At 41.4% G+C, this 17,666-nt stretch overlaps 2 protein-coding genes across 4 annotated transcripts in view; both read right to left on the bottom strand.

Annotated features, from left to right (window-relative positions):
- LGR4 (leucine rich repeat containing G protein-coupled receptor 4) overlaps positions 1-420 on the bottom strand; it is a 58,248-nt gene extending 57,828 nt beyond the window's left edge. Inside the window, exon 1 of the mRNA XM_031607408.2 lies at positions 207-420. Coding sequence (XP_031463268.2) covers positions 207-391 — 185 coding nt within the window. The 5' untranslated portion in view covers positions 392-420. The remainder of the gene's footprint in view (positions 1-206) is intronic.
- Positions 421-4,530: 4,110 nt separating this feature from the next.
- Positions 4,531-17,435, bottom strand: LIN7C (lin-7 cell polarity scaffold C). Of its 3 annotated transcripts, XR_016466587.1 has the most exons (7): positions 16,384-16,985; positions 16,028-16,104; positions 12,212-12,330; positions 11,116-11,187; positions 10,580-10,789; positions 8,902-8,980; positions 7,839-8,040 (listed from the first exon to the last, which is right to left on the bottom strand). XR_016466587.1 is itself a non-coding variant. In XM_090140164.1 (6 exons), exons 1-6 carry the CDS (start codon positions 16,395-16,397, stop codon positions 7,885-7,887), a joined length of 648 nt encoding a protein of 215 aa, XP_089996290.1. In that variant the 5' UTR covers positions 16,398-16,970; the 3' UTR covers positions 4,531-7,884. The 3 variants fall into 3 exon arrangements, 2 of the variants coding, with proteins under 2 accessions (XP_089996290.1, XP_031463078.1); XM_090140164.1 differs by lacking the exon at positions 8,902-8,980 and having other exon boundaries at positions 4,531-8,040; positions 16,384-16,970; XM_031607218.2 differs by lacking the exons at positions 8,902-8,980; positions 16,028-16,104; positions 16,384-16,985 and adding an exon at positions 17,303-17,435 and having other exon boundaries at positions 4,531-8,040.
- Between the last annotated feature and the right edge of the window lie 231 nt (positions 17,436-17,666).

Below are 17,666 nucleotides of genomic sequence, written 5' to 3'. Positions count from 1 at the left end.
CGATTCCATTCCGCGAGACGACCCAACAGCGCGGGAAGCCACCAAACCCAGCGCAGCCCGGCGTTCCTCCCAGCAGCAGCTCCGATTCCCCACCTCCAGCGCTGGAAGAAGCCTCGCACCGCGAAGCGGAGCCGCAGAGCTCCGGAGGCGCTGGGCTGCCGGCGCCGCGCCCCGCTCCCACCTGCCCCCCTCCGCTCCCCACTTACAGTGCGTGCGTGAAGGCGCTGAGCCCCGGCGGCACTGCGGCCAGCCCCCGCCCGGAGCAATCGACTCCTCGATCCCCGTCGCAGCTGCAGGAGGCCGGGCAGGGCGGTGGAGAGGCCCCGCCGCTGGGCCCGGCCGAGCTGCCCAGGCCCCAGGCGACGAGGCCGAGCAACGCGAGGCACCGCATCGCCGGGCACCGCACCGCAACGCGGCACGGCCCCGCCGCAAAAAAAAAAATAATAATAATAATTAAAAAAAACAAAATAAAATAAAATAATAAAATAAAGGCGGCGATTTAAAAATAATAATTACAAAAAAAAAAAAATTACAGAAAAATAATTAAAAAAAAAAATAGCACCGCGGAGGAGGACAAAAAGCTCTCCCGGTCGCCGCCCCGCCCCGCCGCTCCTCAGCGCCGCAGGTAGGGCGCGGGGGCGGCCATGGCCAGCGGACCGCGGGGCGGACGCGGAGCGGAGCGCGGCGCAGCCCGGCGCCCCCCCCACCCCACCCCTCCCGGCCTCAGTCGCTGCGAGCGGCGGCGGCGGCGGCTGCTGCAGCTCTGCGCCCAGCGCCGAGGCGCGTATGCTAACGAGGCGGCCGCCTCCCCGCCGCTATTGGTGGGAAGAGGGCGTGGGGCCGATGAATATGCAAAAAGAGGTGGGGGCGCGGCCAATGGGCGGAGGCGGGCGAGGAGGAGGGCGGAGCCTCGGCCTCCCACGGCCTGGCCCCGGCGGCGCGGTGCGGCGGGAGCCGGGCGCCTCAGGCGGTGGCGCGGGAGCCGGGGACGACGCCGAGCCGAGCGGCCCTCTGGCGACCTGCCGGCCTGCCGCAGTAACCGAGCGCGCCGGCCGCTTCCTTCGCGTCCTCACACGGGCTGTGGAGCCGCGCCGCCCCCGCTCAGCTCCCCGCTCTCCCGTTTCTGAGGGGAAGAAGGGAATAAAAGACCGCGCGTGTCCTCAAGCTCTTGGTCGCTCCCTATGTCGGTACCCAGCGCTGGAAAAGGGGGCATTAAAAGGACCCGTGTCCTGCATCTACACAACACCCAAAACAAATAAAAGCAATTGTTTTTCCATCTGGAAAAGGAGAACAGTTGAGTGCTGACGCCCAGCCAACGGCTGCACTCCGCTGCCCTCACAGAATGGCTGCAGGAGGGGCAGATAATGGGTACATCTTATCCAGCAACAGATGTCACCAAAAATTGCACTTGGAATTATCACAGTCGAAAGATCAGGTCTCAAATAACCCCCAGTTCCAACAAGCATCTCCATAATGAAGCCTGATCCCATCAGCACGTTCCAGTGACAGAACCACCTGCAGCTGAGCAGAATGCAGCGATGGCACCAGCCAGCAATAAAACCCTTTTAAGCCCTTTATCAAACACACCCCAATTCAATGCACTGCCATCAGTTTCCTTCTGGCTTGCAATGTAAAGAAACTCAAGCTTTGCTCTACAGTGTAAAGTTAATGCCAGAGTAACCGCGCCTGCAGAACAAACCAAAGAGCTGAGAATGTCACAGAGCTATTCTCCAAGTGAACACGTCCACTTTTCCGTCAGTTGTTCATGTTTCCTCTGCCAACCTGCAGCCCCTGCCAAGCAGAGCTTAGCCCACAGCTTGGCTCCAGCACGCGCAGGTAGAATGTATGCTGCAGAACCAAACCCAGACAAGAAAATCTCCAGACTGTCCTCCGCCTTGGCAATCTCAGAAACATTCATCTGATGCATTCTCTACCATTCTATTTCTACCTATTCTCTACCCTTCTCTCTACTTAGAAAATAGAAAGGTACGTAAAAGCTGCAACAAATTCTTCAAGTTTTGAGATCATCACCAAGGCTGAATAAAGATCACACGATGCCTACGCCTGGTGCACACACAGGATTTGACACACATCAACACTGATGCTTTCCAAAGGCTCTGGGCACACTTCAGATACACTTTTGGTGTAGAGGAACAAGTGGACTGCTCACTGATGAACTGCTCTTTGAATTATTTCCAATCTTTCTTCTGAAGATGCTCTTGTATTTACTGAAAGATGTTCCTACAGTTACCAAATGGCAGTGTGACACATCTAGTGCCAGCAGCAGCTCAGACAGACACATTCTACACGTGTACTTTGTTGTATTATTACCTCAATTTCTTAGCAACTCCACTTGGAGCACGCTTGAGATCACTTTAAAAAAAAAAAGAAGTGTGACTATTCCAGGCTCTGATTCAACTAGATTATGGTTATGAGCCTACCAAAAAATAATGGATTTTAATACAAATGACAGCCATCCTCCCTCTCGTGCCCCTTCGTTGTATGTTAAAAAAATAAATAATGCTTCAAAATAAATCACAGAAACCACAGGAGAAATCAGAAGAAAAAAAAAAGAAAGCTTATCTGCTGTATTTTCACTTCAGTTTTCATCAGCCACAAACCCTACAGTTTCTAAGCAATAGTCTGAGGCTCTCTGGAGCCAAATTATTTGCTCTGTGTCTGTATACTGCAAAATACAATAGCGTCCTGAACTCCCAGATGCTATTGAAATACACCAAACATAATAAATCACCAAATTCTGCACTTTACTTGCTGCCACTGGAAGCAGGTGAGAGCTGTCATGACTGCACTGCTGCTAGACAGCCCGTCTCCATCGCAGATTAGATTTTGTTCAGACAATGCCACTGCACTGCTCCAGCAAAAAGCGGAGCTGCGATTAGATAAGAACCACGTGCAGGTGATTTTACTTACCTTTGGAAGTACACAAGTCAAAGCTAGTGTTCAGGAAGATGTTTTATTGTTGGTGGGTTCCTTCCCCTCATCCTGCCACTTTGCTGCACAGATTTAGCCTCCAGATAACCAAGGAGAAACCAGAAACATGGAGTAACTTACCTTCTTTAAATCCTTAGACATATAATGGACAAAAATCCACTAACTTTTTAAAAACTGGGTAACTTACATAACCACATTTGTCTCCCATGCTATCAACTCACATTAACTAGGCAGGAAAGTGGAATACTACCATAAACGATGGAAGAGGTTGAAAGAAATGAACCACTGAGGGAGCAAATGGTTGTTTAAACATCTTTTCTCAATAGGACATACCATTTGAATATAAGCCACAAGACCGAATATTAAAATACATCAATATTACTCCATTAATTAGAGATGTTTCTGGTAGGAAAACAATCATCAATACATCAAGCTACAGAATTAAACAGACACAGGATTTGTTTGAAGCAAGTCCCACACACCTTGCATAGTAACACAGCTCTTAAAGTAGATTCCAATAAAGATTTTACAAGACAAAGGATTATAGAAACCCAGTCTGCTCCACACCTTCAGCTTCTATGCAACTTCAAGCAGTTGGTCTATCTACCATGGTCACAGCTTTCCTTGCACCAGCACAATTCCTTTGACACTAGACATCACCCTGTGTTCAGGCAACAGAAATAAACTCAAAAAACTAAGTCATAATTGGTCTCTGCTTGGATACCAAATTGAATCTGCTCAGTACACAGTCAAAGAGATCAGTGAATGCCAGCACAAGCAAGCATACAGTTGAGGACAAAAAGGTGACAGGAATACAGCAGCCAAACTGCCTCAGTTTGTGCTAATACACAGCCAGCCTCATATATGCAACTTTTGCTTTTTCACAGTTTTTCTCTAAGAATCTGAACCATGCTGAAGTAGAAGGTAGGTATCCAGAATATTTAGGGAATATTTAGTTTTTAAAACCAAATTGAAAACGTGGTTGTATTTCCAGTTTTGTTATCCGTCTTCTATATTTTTATATAAATGATTTTTATTTGATTTTTGCATATTGTCAATTTGCAGTCTAGCTTACCTATATGAAAAAAATCCTTTTGCATTCCAAACTGAAGCATTTCTCCCGCCTTTATCTCAGTTCATAACTTCAGGCACATTTTTCTTAAAGACCTCACAAGGTCTTTAAGCAAGGAATTACAGATATTTAACATCTCATTACCAGAGATACTTGCTTCAAACAATTAAAAGATAATATCTGACTCAGAATAATATGCACCATGTAAGCTCATGCAGTTGAAACTAAGAAGGTCTCAAAAATGCAGGACGCCCAAGATACTACGTATACTTCACAGCATTCTAATTCTCATCTCTCCAACAATTCACAAAACATAGGGCAGAAAGGGGAAGACTCATAAGCAACCAGGAAAAAAACTAAAAACCAGGATTTGAAGTTTTTCTTTGCACGCCCACACACGCACAGTTTACACTACACCCCAGAGATTATAAACACCCAACTACAGCTGCATGAAAAAAGTACCAAATATGGAAACTCAGGAAAAAAAAATACACAAAAACAATGCATGTGAAACTTAACTTTTATTTTTCTGTTGATAAAACCCAGATTCCTCACAGCAGCAATAGATGCAGATCTGCGGAAATGATATCTCTTCTTAAACTGTTTGCATACCCAAAGATATCACGTGTGTAGGGACTGCATATTAACACAGTACAGGCACTGCTCAGTAGTAAAAGAAATTAAGCTTGTTGGTGAATCTTAATCCACCCTTTCCTTACTGTTATAGGTTTTCATAGTATTAAACATGACTGTTAATGAGTTTTCTGCTTTTTTTTTTTGTCATTATTGCAATTAAAAAGCTTTTTATTAAATGCTACAATTTATATGCCCAGGTACCCTTTCCCACATTTTGTGGTGGATGATGAGCTGTATCCAAATGCTACACTTCAGGATGATAATGCTTTGCATTCAGTAGCTCAAGCTACACTAAAGTAAGTTACCTTAGAGTAACAGAAACCACTCCTTTGTTCAGTAATGCCAAGGGATACAGGTTCTAAAAAACACATTTCTACCTCGTATCCATACCTTTAATATTTATATATATATATTTTTATATAGCTCTAAAACAAATATCTACTATCTTACAATTAAATTAAAACACACCCACGATTGCGCTACCTAGTGATTTTGGTCTCAGTATTTTAAACATTAGTTGTTCCATAAAAATATACAATTCAACAGCATGGTCCTATCAGTGACATGAGGCCTTTAGATAGAGGCCTATGACAGATAATAAACCATGCAATTCAGTGCTCAATATCATCTAACTGTTAAATATTTATACTGTATTCTCAAACTATCAGTATCTTTAAAATCCCAACTTCTATTTGCAGGCTGACCATGCTTACAAACATGCAGAAAGGAAATACGTTTCTCACTGGCCTGTCGTGATCACATTTTTTCTTCTCCAGCAAATCAACTGAAAATGCACAAACTTCATGCTGTCATTTTTAGATCCTTAAGCATTTACTTTCTTTCACATACTTGATTATTTCACAACAGATTGTACTGCTCCATGTGAACAAACTAGGGAACAGTCAAATGGTCAGAACTGTACTCTTCAGTTTAAGCCTCTAAGAATCAAACTGCTAGTATCAATTAGGATGCACTCATAGCTGCCATACAAGTGAACAGACTCCAGTAGATAATCAAGTTAATTACAGATATATACCAAAAAGTGAAGCTTTTAAAATCAAGTATGCAAGTACAGCATCAGACCTGGTAGTTCCCAGAAGTGTACCTCTGTCCAGACAAAGTTTTTCAAAATGGCATACCAGAAGCGTGCCACCATCAACCAGACTTGAGCAAAGACACGAAGCACTTAAACCTGGAGGCTTCTTATTACTATCCCAGCACCATTCCATATAAACTTTTAGAGTGATGTTGATGCTACCGTTTCTACAACTGCGAGCTCTTCAAATCAGAAGCAGTTCAGTGATAGATCCCAAACAAGTTCACCCCAGGGTACTTGACATGTAAGCCTCAGAATGTTTTACTCTGACAGATGCAACGATACGTGATTTTGGTACTAACTACCCCAAGTCCTGTACAGTTACTCTGTATATATGATTACAGTAAGACATACTAAAACCACGAAAGAGTTATGACCGTTAAAATGAACTTTTTTAAAACAGCAGAAAGTCAGGGACACGCCTGAAATTCTTTTGAAAGCATTAACGTATCTTCAGTCTCTGAATATAAAAATACATATAGTCAACCCAGAACTGCAAACGCAGTTAACCCCCTTAACTGCTTGAAAATCAGTACAAAACAATGTAAGTTACAGGAATGATTGTTGTAATAACTCACACTTACAAATTTGCAAAGTCATTATATGAGAACACCAATTGTACATTATTTACAGGTGAGGTAATAAAATTTCCAGAGTAACAAATTATGATTTAGCAGAAGTGTAAAAATAACGTACTCACCAAAACATTATAAAATCTGGTAATTGTTATCAGCTATGCAGTTGATCACGATTACTTTTTGTGGTTGATACAAAACATGTTCTTAAGAAAAGTGCCAAAATACTGCTACATAAAAATCTTTTTTTGCAAAATAATTCAGTAAGAAAACTGAAGATGTTAAATGAAAAAACAGAATAGGAAAAAAAGCGATGTCAACTGTAGAAACAGGTCTTATTAAATGCATTTGAAAAACCTTTGAATTTGAATTTGTTTGCATGCTTAGAGGTCTAATATGAAAAAGATGCATAAAGATGCAACATACATACATTTTTTTAGGGTACCTTAGCTGATTTTGAAAGGATGCATTCTTTCTAAACTGTGAAAAATGCAAAGAAATTGAAAAAAAAACCTTCAAAAGAAGGGTGAACTGCTAAAGGCTGCAACTGGTAGCAAAAAGTCCTGCTGGAAGCAATTCTCTACTGACACAGTCCAGAGGTCAGCACTGGGGTCCATAGTGTTTAACAGATCCATTAGTAACAGGGGGATGGGACAGACTACACTCCCTGCATGCCATTCCAATGAACGTTGGGAGGCTGCAGAAATGAACAATCAAGAAGCTCAAAAAGCAAAAGAAAGTGCAAGTCTTACACCTGGAGAGGAACGATCTACGCCAGCACAGGCTTGTGGCAGACCAGCTGGAAAACAGCCTTGCAGACAAAGACACCAAATTGATTACAAGTCACTAATGTATCACTGCAGCAAGGTACACCAACGGCCTACTGGTCTGCAGCAAGTCAAGGGAAGTGATGCTTCTCTTCCACTCAGCCTTTAGGAGACATAATTTATGTGACCACCTTTGGCTCCCTAGTCCAAGACAGACATAGGCATACAAGATCATGTCCAGAGAAGGGGCAGAAAGTTGACTAAAGTGATTGGAGCATCTGATAAACAAGGAGAGGCTGAGACAACTGAGACTGTCTAGCCTGGAGAAGAGAAGGCTCAAGGGTGTTCTTAACAAGATGTGTAAAAGCCTGATATGGAAGAATTAAAACAGAAGAAGAAAAACAGACTCTTCTCAACAGTACCCAGTGACAGGACAAGAGGCAACAGCCGTAAACTATAATATAAGCAGCTCCATTTAAACAGAAAAACATATCTTTCAGCACGAGGGAGATCAAAACATTAGGACAGGTTGCCCAGAGATTTTGTGGAGTTTCCGTCCTTGGAGATGCTTAAGACCCAACTTGTCACAGCCCTAAACAACCTGCTCTAGCCGACCATCCTCTGAGCAGGGCTACGTAATCCCCAAGAGTCCTTTGCAACCTCACTCATTCTACAATTCTAGGAAAATGACAGTAACTTATGTACCCCGGGCATTGCATTGACTGAGTCAAACCAAACTACACAATGTAAAGGGCGTATATTTTCTTGAAGTTATTGCATTCAACATTAGTTTTGCTGCCTGCGTTTCGCCGATCTCATTTTTTCAAATCTTGACTCCATTTCTTCCAGGACCTTCGGTGTGTATCGTACAACCAATTTGACCTTTCCTTGGGCTGCCTTCAGTAGTTCTACTGCTTTTTCATGATGTTCACCTTCAACGCTCTGCAAAGCGCAAATCATTAAGTATCATATTAGTGAAAACGTACACTGAAAACACACTTTTTCCATTTTTCTGTGTCTATATAGTCAACTAAAATATTCTAGTTTCAAAACTTCACAAGAACATCATCCAAGCTTGGGATTTATTCTCCAGCAAATCACTACAGAGTGATGATAAATATACCAATCAGTGTTAAGAAGGGTAGTGCAAAACTTCTGGTTATGCTTATGTTAAGTCTTTACATACATTTACATCAAATAAGTGAAGTAGGGAAAACAGTAGGCAATTTTGAAAGAACACTCAAAAATCAACAATTTCAGGACACTTTGTCTTTTAGTCTGATATGGCTTTTCTTCTATAGTCATGCACTTTATATTTTATAGTTGTCCTCAATTTGCCTAATAAGCTATTTCAAATTATCTTGCATTTAGCTAAGGACAAGAGCCCACAGACAACTGCAAGATAGCATAGGATAACATCAAAAAGGCAGATATGACAAAGCAAATCACTGTCTACTGGACACCTGCAATAGAACACGTAATAGGTAGTGTATCATTTATCTTAGCACTCCATACGTGTCTTAAGTGCAAGGTACTCAAATTAACTTCCTGTAAACTCATTAAGAACCACCTAGCCCCATGCTCTCCCCCCCAACAAGACAGAACAGATTAAAAAACAAACAAATAATCCTTTACTAAACCAACTCTCAGGATTTATTACTAAATTCATCTGATTATAACATTTAAGCAAGAATTCTCAGCAACTTCATCCAAATATATATCCCTAGATAGCACACATTTTATCAGCACAACTTATTTCTCCCAAACTTATCAAACACAGCAATGGGACTACCCCAAGCCTACCTCCCACTGGTGCTATTAGAAGCTAGAAGGCAGGTGATGTACCTGTTGATTGGAGGGTTTCCCCGTTACTACAAAGTTACTTACAGAAAGAAAGACAACAGTTAAAAAAAAAAAAAACCCGAGTTATTTCTCTTCTGTCAGACTCAGACAACACATACATTTGAATGTTTTCATGTTTATTATTCAAGGGGATGTGGTGGTTTTTCCAATAAAAAAATAGTAATCAGAAGTTTGTGAAGTTTTAGTGTCAACTGTGTCAAAGCATATAAAATTCTCCAGTACACTTAAAATCCAGTGTGAAAAGAGCAAAAAAACCCAAACCACCACAAGAAGTGTTTTAAGACACACTTGCTGCCATCCTGGCAGCAGCAAATTACTTTTTCGGTATTAAATTAGCAATTATGATTACAAGAACATCCATCATATATCAAGATGATAGTAATTAATCTGCAAACATCAAAAGGTTTTTCCTCTGAGCCTGCTTTCTTGCAGTATTTTATTCATTCACTGTATTTTTACAATAGCTACATATATTTATACACGTATGCACACAGATGCAGCCGTTCTTAGCTGGAATTACTGTCAAATGAACAGAGTGTTTTGGGGTGTTGTTTTTGCTTTGTGAGGGTCTGTAGGTGAGGAAGGCTTCATGTGAAAACAGCTGTTACTTAATGGACAGCTGACCTGTCCCTTGATACTTTCAAATACCAGGAAGGCTAGGCCAAGGATAGTTGCACCACTAAGGTCACGATTATTCTTACATCTCCCACATAATACTCAGGAGCCAATCATGATAGAGCTCTTTGCTAGCAGGCACTTCCAAAAGTACCAAGAACCAGCAAGTCTCTGTTCCTTTCATATGTCAAAAAAAAAAAAAAACACCTCAGGCTAGGAGCATAAGACTTGGTTCAACTCTCAGTATTAAAATAAAACTGAGTTTGTAGACGTAATTACGAGAACATTAACGTTCTAAGCATATGATAGAAGCCTCTATAAATAAATCCAGAGTTTTGAGAGATTAATATGCATTTGACATATTCTTGTAAATCAAAGCCTGCCTTGCAGTCGTTCTGTTTTTCTTTTTGTATTGCAACTCAGCAGAAGAGGATACCTCTTCAAAATAAATAGCTACAATTGCACATCAGACATGTACTCCTTAAAATATAAATATTTGTTTTATAGCACATAAGTAAAGATAACATCACCTTGTTTTTCCATCTTACTATAACTTTCCTTAAGCAGTAGTGCTCTTACTGGGATAACGATGCCAAAGAGCCCCTGCTCAGTCTACAATAATGCAGAGTTTACTACTTACCTTAGAAGCTGCAGAAAACTAAGTTAAAATCTGCATCAAACTTGATAAAACAGGAAGCCATAATGGCAGTTTAATACTATTTCAAAACACAACACCTACCAGATTTATACATCTTCTCAGAATCTGAGATGTTGATATAAATAGTGCCATTCTCAGTTGCAAAATATAACCAAAGCATAATCCAAGAACCGTCACTGCACAGAATTAGGTTCAGAAACATAAGGAAGATGTTCTTGAGAGGACAAAAAGAATCAATTTCGCTAGGATCAAGACACCCTCAAGCTTTTGCCATCTATATTCTACGTATGCCCCCAAGTGGAGACAAGTAGTTACTGCTAAAGAAAGTGGAAAATCAGTTCCTACCACTCCGTTCACAGAAAGCAGCTGGTCTCCACGTTTCAGGCCTCCGTGCCTATCAGCTATACCACCAGGGATAATTCGGGAGATATAGATAGGAGAATTTTGTTCTTTCCCTCCCATGATGTTGAATCCAAGACCTTCTTCAGTTTTTGGCAGTTCAACCACTCTGGGATGCGAATGACCTTCACTAGCAGCAAATGCAGCTACAGTGGCCTGTAGGAAATAGGATCTTCCTATTTACATGAATACAAACTCCTTAGCTTGACACAGGCTGAAAAATTATTTTTATCTCAAAGTGCTAAAATATTAAGACAAATCAGATTAATTTCCTAAACAACATTAGTGTAAGAAATTTAGAACTCAAAGAATAAAATATAAATGGAAGAAGCTTAAAAATAATGTTTTGTTATACCTTTTAATGACCTCATATGCTTACTCATTTGATCAAACATCTAGATGATACACTTCTGAATTTTAAACACCTTTCCTCTGCTACTAAAGTAACAAACCACTGCATTTTACTCAAGTATGACATTTACCTTTGCTGTTGCATTAGCTCTCACTTCCGGGCTACTGCTGATATCCACAGTTTCATATACATGTTCATACACCTTTAAAGACAAGACAACATAAGCATGGTGAAAAGTTACTTTTCTGCTTAGGTAACATAACAATCAGTTACAACTTAAAACTGCATAAATGAAGAAAACCACACACCTCTAACAAATGAATCCCTGATGCACTGCAAGGTGCTGAGTTAAGAACCTACTGTACTATGAAAAAATAACTCTCAGTATCTTTACTGCTCAGTTAAACCGCACACATTCTAGGTCTCAACCCAAATCCTCTTCCTTGGTAAACATGCAGCCCTCACCATGACATCTGACAGCAGATACAGATGACTACCTTCTTATATTTGATTCAATCTGGGACTTTTCCATAGGGATGCATGAAAAATTATACAAGGGTGACTCTTCAAAGCTCACCCAACAATCAAGCCCTCCCCTTAAAGTCTGTATTTTCCTTCACCTGACACAACTGACTGAATAGCTAAAGAAAAGAAAGGCTATTGAAAGCACAAAGGCCATAAGAATACTAATGCTAAGTGGGTTAGTGATAGCTAACCCAACACACACAGTCCTTCATAAGATGAAAACATCTAGAGGACTTCCATGCCTACAAACACATCTTGCAAATCACTGCAGGTGTTATCAGCAGCGGTAGCACCACCACCACCACCACCAGGACACATTCAACCACCTCAAATCTCTGAAAGAGCATCTGGAATGAAGATGGAGTGTGCAAAGCTATGATGCCAATCTGGCTTAAAAGAAGAGGGAATTCATACTTTGCCCATTCTTACCAGCCAACAGGGTAACAAGGTACTACTAGCTGCCAGCAAGGGAAAACTCTCATCATAACCTCCAAGGAACAATTTGTTTCTGAGCCATTATTTAATACAACACACCTACACTATCCTAAATTGGTTTCTTCTCAACTTCTAAAAAATATGGAGCTTAATAGAAGAAGACTTAAGTCAAATTCAGTTCTATGAAGAAAAAAAGCGTTATCGCATTGGACATTTTTAAAAGTACCACTTTTAATGCAAGCCAATTGTTTGCACAGTTAACTTACCTCCCGTACAGCATTACAGAATTCACTTTGAAGGACCCTTTGCAAAGCCTGTAGTTTCTGTGGTGGCACTTCTCCACTTCTCTGTAATTTTTCCAGCAACTCAATTGCTCTGCAGATATCTACAGAAAAAAAATAAAGCACTTGTAATAAGGAATGCCTGAAAAGAACCCCTACCAGTGGTTTGTTTGCTTTTGTTTTTTATACTAAGTTAATGCAGTAGTCTGTGTGTGCTTGTGTACACCTTACAATTCTATTATAGTTTCATTTCTTCCATACCACTATGTATCAACAAAACATTAGAATAAAGCACCTTATTTTCAGACTGTTTAGATAAAAATCTGCACTGCAGCCCTTTAAGTATCTAGAGGCAGCACAACCACATCTGTATTTTAAATAATTTCGTTTTTTCTTGTAATCAGGCTGAAATATTTTTTTGACAATAAATACTAACAACGTTTTGCATGCATAAAACTTCACAATGTACGTAACGCATGGCTATCATATTGTTAAAGCCATCTATAGTATTGTCAAACATGCTAACACTCCTTTTACATTCAGAAACTAGTTTACCAGAAATACATCCAATGCTTTCCCTACAAATAAGGCCGACTCGGGCATGAGTAGTCTGTAATTATATTAATTGGATGCCAAACAGCAGCTGGAATCATAAGAACTTGATTAAACCTCGTATCAGTTTGAAAATACTTTCTAACTTCCTCCACCTGCAATGTGTCTAATTTATCAAAACGCTAGGAGAAAGAGCCCAAACTCCTCAATCTTCTCTGCTGAGTGTTCTGTAGTCAAGAATCCCAAACCCAACATTTTTTCCCAGTTTCTTGACATTTCCTGAAAGATCTCACTGTCAGTGAAACCAAAATCTCATCTGAAGAATTTGATTTCAAGACCAGTACCAATCAAGATGGTATCAAACATGACATCGAAGCTATGTGACCTTCTGTAGGCAGCTCTTCAAGAGTAGAAAGGATTAATATTCCTCATCTGCATTTCTAGAGCGACCACTCTTTTGAATCACATAAGTCCTTGAATACAAGTAGAAGTCTCTCAGAAAAGCAGACAGACGTTATGGCCTTCATTATCACAAAGGCACACAGAAGCAGTGATTAATCTACTACGTTAACAAGGCATAGATCATTTTAGAAGATGACGAAATCTGGAACACAATTATGTCCTAAACACATTACTTCCCTTTTTCCATAATTAACCTTCAGAGAATCATCTTTCATGTGGAACATCTGTGCTGCCATAGTGCCACTAAATAAAGACAAGCAACAGTCGCAAACTTCAAGACCACAAACATGTAAGAGAGAAGTTGTAACAACCAATGTCCATCCTGTTATGCTCTGAAATTAAGGTGCGCTGACAGAAGATAACAGTTCATGCTGCCCACTTGTGTGAGGTGTCAGTCAGATATCTCACAGACACTAATAGCAGCTGGTATGATGTAACTTCTTGAACTGGTCATCTACTAGCACTGTGTTAGTATCACAGACTGGATATAAATCATTCATGGAACAGCACCCAAATATTATCGCACACATCGCTGCAATCACACACGTTGCTTCAGATGAGAGCTCAAGTTCACCTTCATTATTTGAGAAGCATTTCCTAGTTTTTAGGATCATTTTAGTTTAGGATCAGGTATCTACAGCAGATAAGCATCACAACTGAAATGCTAGCTATTGCTAAGTCCAAGTCTACAGTATTTGCTGCATATTTGCACAAAAATTACAACATGAAAAAAATGCTTTGATTTCCTAATACACATTTGGCATTTTATATAATAGCATATTCTACAAGATAGCAGAGATGCAATCGATAATTTTTCTCTTAATTATGTAAATCCATACATATTCTCAGTAAACACTATGTTCAGCATCAATAGTACAAACTCTTTAATCTCATGAAGTCTCACACTGAACAGCTTGAAGTAGAATGATAAACAAATGGAAGGAAGAAGCTGTTCACATCCTTTGGCAATAGCAGGAATTCCAATCCTGCAACACTCCATATATTCACAAAAAGTCTGCTAAGTATGTAAATTACAATACAACTATCAAATACTCACAGATGTTTGCAGACAAATGACTGTTTCAGACACACAAAGCACACAATTCTACACAGCAGTTCTCACGACCTGTGGTCTGTGAATCATGTTAAGCTGTAATATGTATGAAATTATCTAAATGTTTGATTAGAACACTGTAACAAATTTAAGTGACAGAAGTCCACTAATCAAAAGAGTAGCTGCAGTAACCAGCACTCAAGAACTCCACTCACCGATTTCTCTTTTTATAACCTCAATGTTTTCTCAACTGAACATGCTTCCTACCTGGGTCTCCTAAGAGCTGAATTCTTTGACTGTGCAGCCTTTTATAGCCTAAGGTAAAATTGGCTAGCTTGGGAATCAGCTGTCTTTTAGAAAACACAGACCAAGACCACAGAATCAGCTTGTCAAGAAAGTACTGAGAATACACATTTGGTTGGACATGAAGCTAGATGAAACTAACACAGAATATGCATTTACTTATTTTTAAAACTGCTGTCAGACCAAAGGACTGAACTACTGATGTAAAAACCCAAAGCAGTTCCTACAGCTGTTTGTGGAAAAGGAAGATGGTTGATTATCCTGTTGACACAGCCTGCCTCCTCGTGAGCTATCCTAAGAATGTCATCAGCTGAAAGCTGTCCTCCTCACAGAATTACCATTACAGTTTCACCAGCAGATCAAAACCAGACACAGGTGGCGTTCCATTCCCATGATGGATTTCAAGAAGGAAAAACATATAGATAAATACAAAAGTAACCAATTAAAGATTTAAAAAAATACAAAAAAACCAAACAAACAAAATCCCTCATCCCGTCACATAATTGAAAATTTTTCTTTTAATCTTTTCAGTGATTTTAGATCAGCTCTTCAAGTTTTTTTGTTTGTTTGTTTTTTGGGTTTTTTTTTTTGTGTGTGATTTCAAATTATTATCCTGCAGTCTTGAAAGGAAAATGCATTTAAATGCACATTCCTCAGATAGCTTAGCAGTCATACTGGTCTGCATTTGAACACTGGTGAATCCCATCTGCCTATATGGACCTGAGTAGATAGAACTACCCCAGACAAGCTTACAGGCTTGGGGAGGAGTGGCTGGAAAGCTGACTGATGAAAAGGGACCTTGGTGTACTAATGGACAGTCATGATATGAATACGAGCCAGCAGTGTGCCCAGGTGGCTTGTATCAGGAATGGTGTGGTGAGCAGGACTAGGGAAGTAATCTTGCCCCCATACTTGGCACTGGTGAGGCCTCACCTTGAGTTGTGTGTTCGGTTTTGGGCACGTCAATACAGAAAGGACATTGAGGTGTTGGAACAGGTCCAATGTGGTGGAAAAAAAATAAAAATACAGCAACAGTGAGATGCCACCACTCCTTGGTTTGGTGTGTGAACAAAACACAGGAGAAAACAGTGTCCTCTCAAACACTCCTGCAGAACCACTTCTGCTGCTTGCATTCAAATAGCCTAAGGTACCCGTAGATTTTCCACACATCACTACCAAACAGTAAGAATAATTTGTAACTGTTCAACGCTGTTATATCCCTGCATTCCAACAAATTTGGGTAGTGGTTTTGTGTGATGAAGCTTGGAAGAAAGAACAGACTGGGAGAATTTTCAATTGCCCTGACAGTAAACATATGGTAACCATTTTAAATCAGCACATTTTCTACACTAATCTCTTTTTATATGCTATATGCCAACAACATTAGTGATGTTCATTTCTGAGCTGAAAACGATTCAGTGTAAGGTTACCTGCAGTCAACCCCATACAATTACCCAGCAGTTGTTGCTCTTCCTTTTGTAGGCCCACTACACTGTGCTCCCTTTTTCTTAAAAAGAAAAAAAAAAAAAACCATTATGACTAACAGCTCTTTTGTTCCACTGATCCCTAAGTAACTCCACAGATTTGTTTGTTTTCACAGCAAGAGCATAATGGAAGGGTAATGAGGTGGAGGAAGATGCAGCCTGAGGTTTAACTCTCCAGCCCAAGCAAAAGCAACTAATCAACTGCCAAAGCAGCTGCCCTAATTAAAAAGCTCTGGAGCTGGGTGGGTTTATGAGCTGCCGAGTGGGAAGCAAAGTTCTTACGTAAGTCCCTGCTTACAGACCTTCTCTCACGCATCACAAGTGATTTGCTTGCAGAGCAGGAAGGAGGGCTGGGCACAAACAGCTGAGTTCTGTGATAGGCAGCACGTGACGATGCTGTACAAAAGGGTTACACATCTACAGAGGCACTCTGGGGAGTGGACCCAGAGGGGATGGCAATGAGAAAACACTCAGCTCATGCAATTACCTGCACTCCACGTAATCGCTATCCTTCTCAAACACACTCTAGGCGGTTTACTACTGTTTCCTAAAAGCGCTCGATAGAAGACAGCACAGATTAAAGACACTACAGAAAAAGCACACAACTAGGCTTTGTGCCTTATCTATCTCCCCAGTGGCTGTAGTTACATGCCACACCACGCTAACGACACAAATGAGGCTGTGAGAGCACAGCAGAGCTAGGCAGAACTCGAACAAGTATGGAGAGGCTCCGGCACAAGTCCTTCGTGGATTATAAAACAGAACCGGGACCTACTGCTAAGACACAATCTAACAGACTTAACTTGAGGCCACGAATTTAACAGTCCTGACAGAAACAAAGAGCGCGTCCATGGAAACCGACTGAAACCCGAGAAAAATGTCTCCAGCTGCGCGACTAAAAAAAAAAAAAAAAAAAAAACTAAAAAAAAAAACCCCACAAAGAAGCAGTCCTAGCTAACGCACGGAAAGAATCAGGGGCGAAAAAAAAAAAAACAACAAAACAGAGGCAAAGTTCACGAAGCATCAGCCGCACGGCGCTGCCCGCCCCCCAAGGAGGAAGAGCTCCCTCTGCCCGCCGCCGGCTCGGGCCCAAGGAAGCCGCCCACGGGCTGGAGTCCAGCCCTGAGACCGGGGCAGCGGCAGAAGCAGCCGGAATCGGAGAGGAGCGAATATCCGCGGAGAAAAGCGAAACGCGAACCCCGCACCAGAATTCGTACTCGCCTCGCTCCAGACGCACCGGCTCACCCAGCGCCGCCATCTTGTCCTCGCCGCGGCCCCGCCGGAAGTGACGCAACGCAGCCGGAAGGAGGAGCGAGGCGCGGCCCCGCCGTTGCCATGGCGCCGCCTGCAGTGTCCTGTGAGGAGAAGCGGGCTGTGGGCCGGCCGGGCCGTGTGGGATAAATAAAGCAGTCTTGACTGAAATAGCTAATGTTTGTCGTGTTTCCTCGCTACAACGTGCTCAACCACTCCTACTCGCCATTAACACACAAGAAACACCGCCTACGGAGCGCGTATCTGTTCATGCGCCATGAGTGCCCCTGGAGACAGAATGATACATAAATCCATTTCTGCCCGTGGGAAATGT

The sequence above is a fragment of the Phasianus colchicus genome, chromosome 5, assembly GCF_987193195.1.
Source record: "Phasianus colchicus chromosome 5, bPhaCol1.hap1.1, whole genome shotgun sequence".
Classification (NCBI taxonomy): domain Eukaryota; kingdom Metazoa; phylum Chordata; class Aves; order Galliformes; family Phasianidae; genus Phasianus; species Phasianus colchicus.
This window is presented reverse-complemented; position numbering and strand designations above follow the sequence as displayed.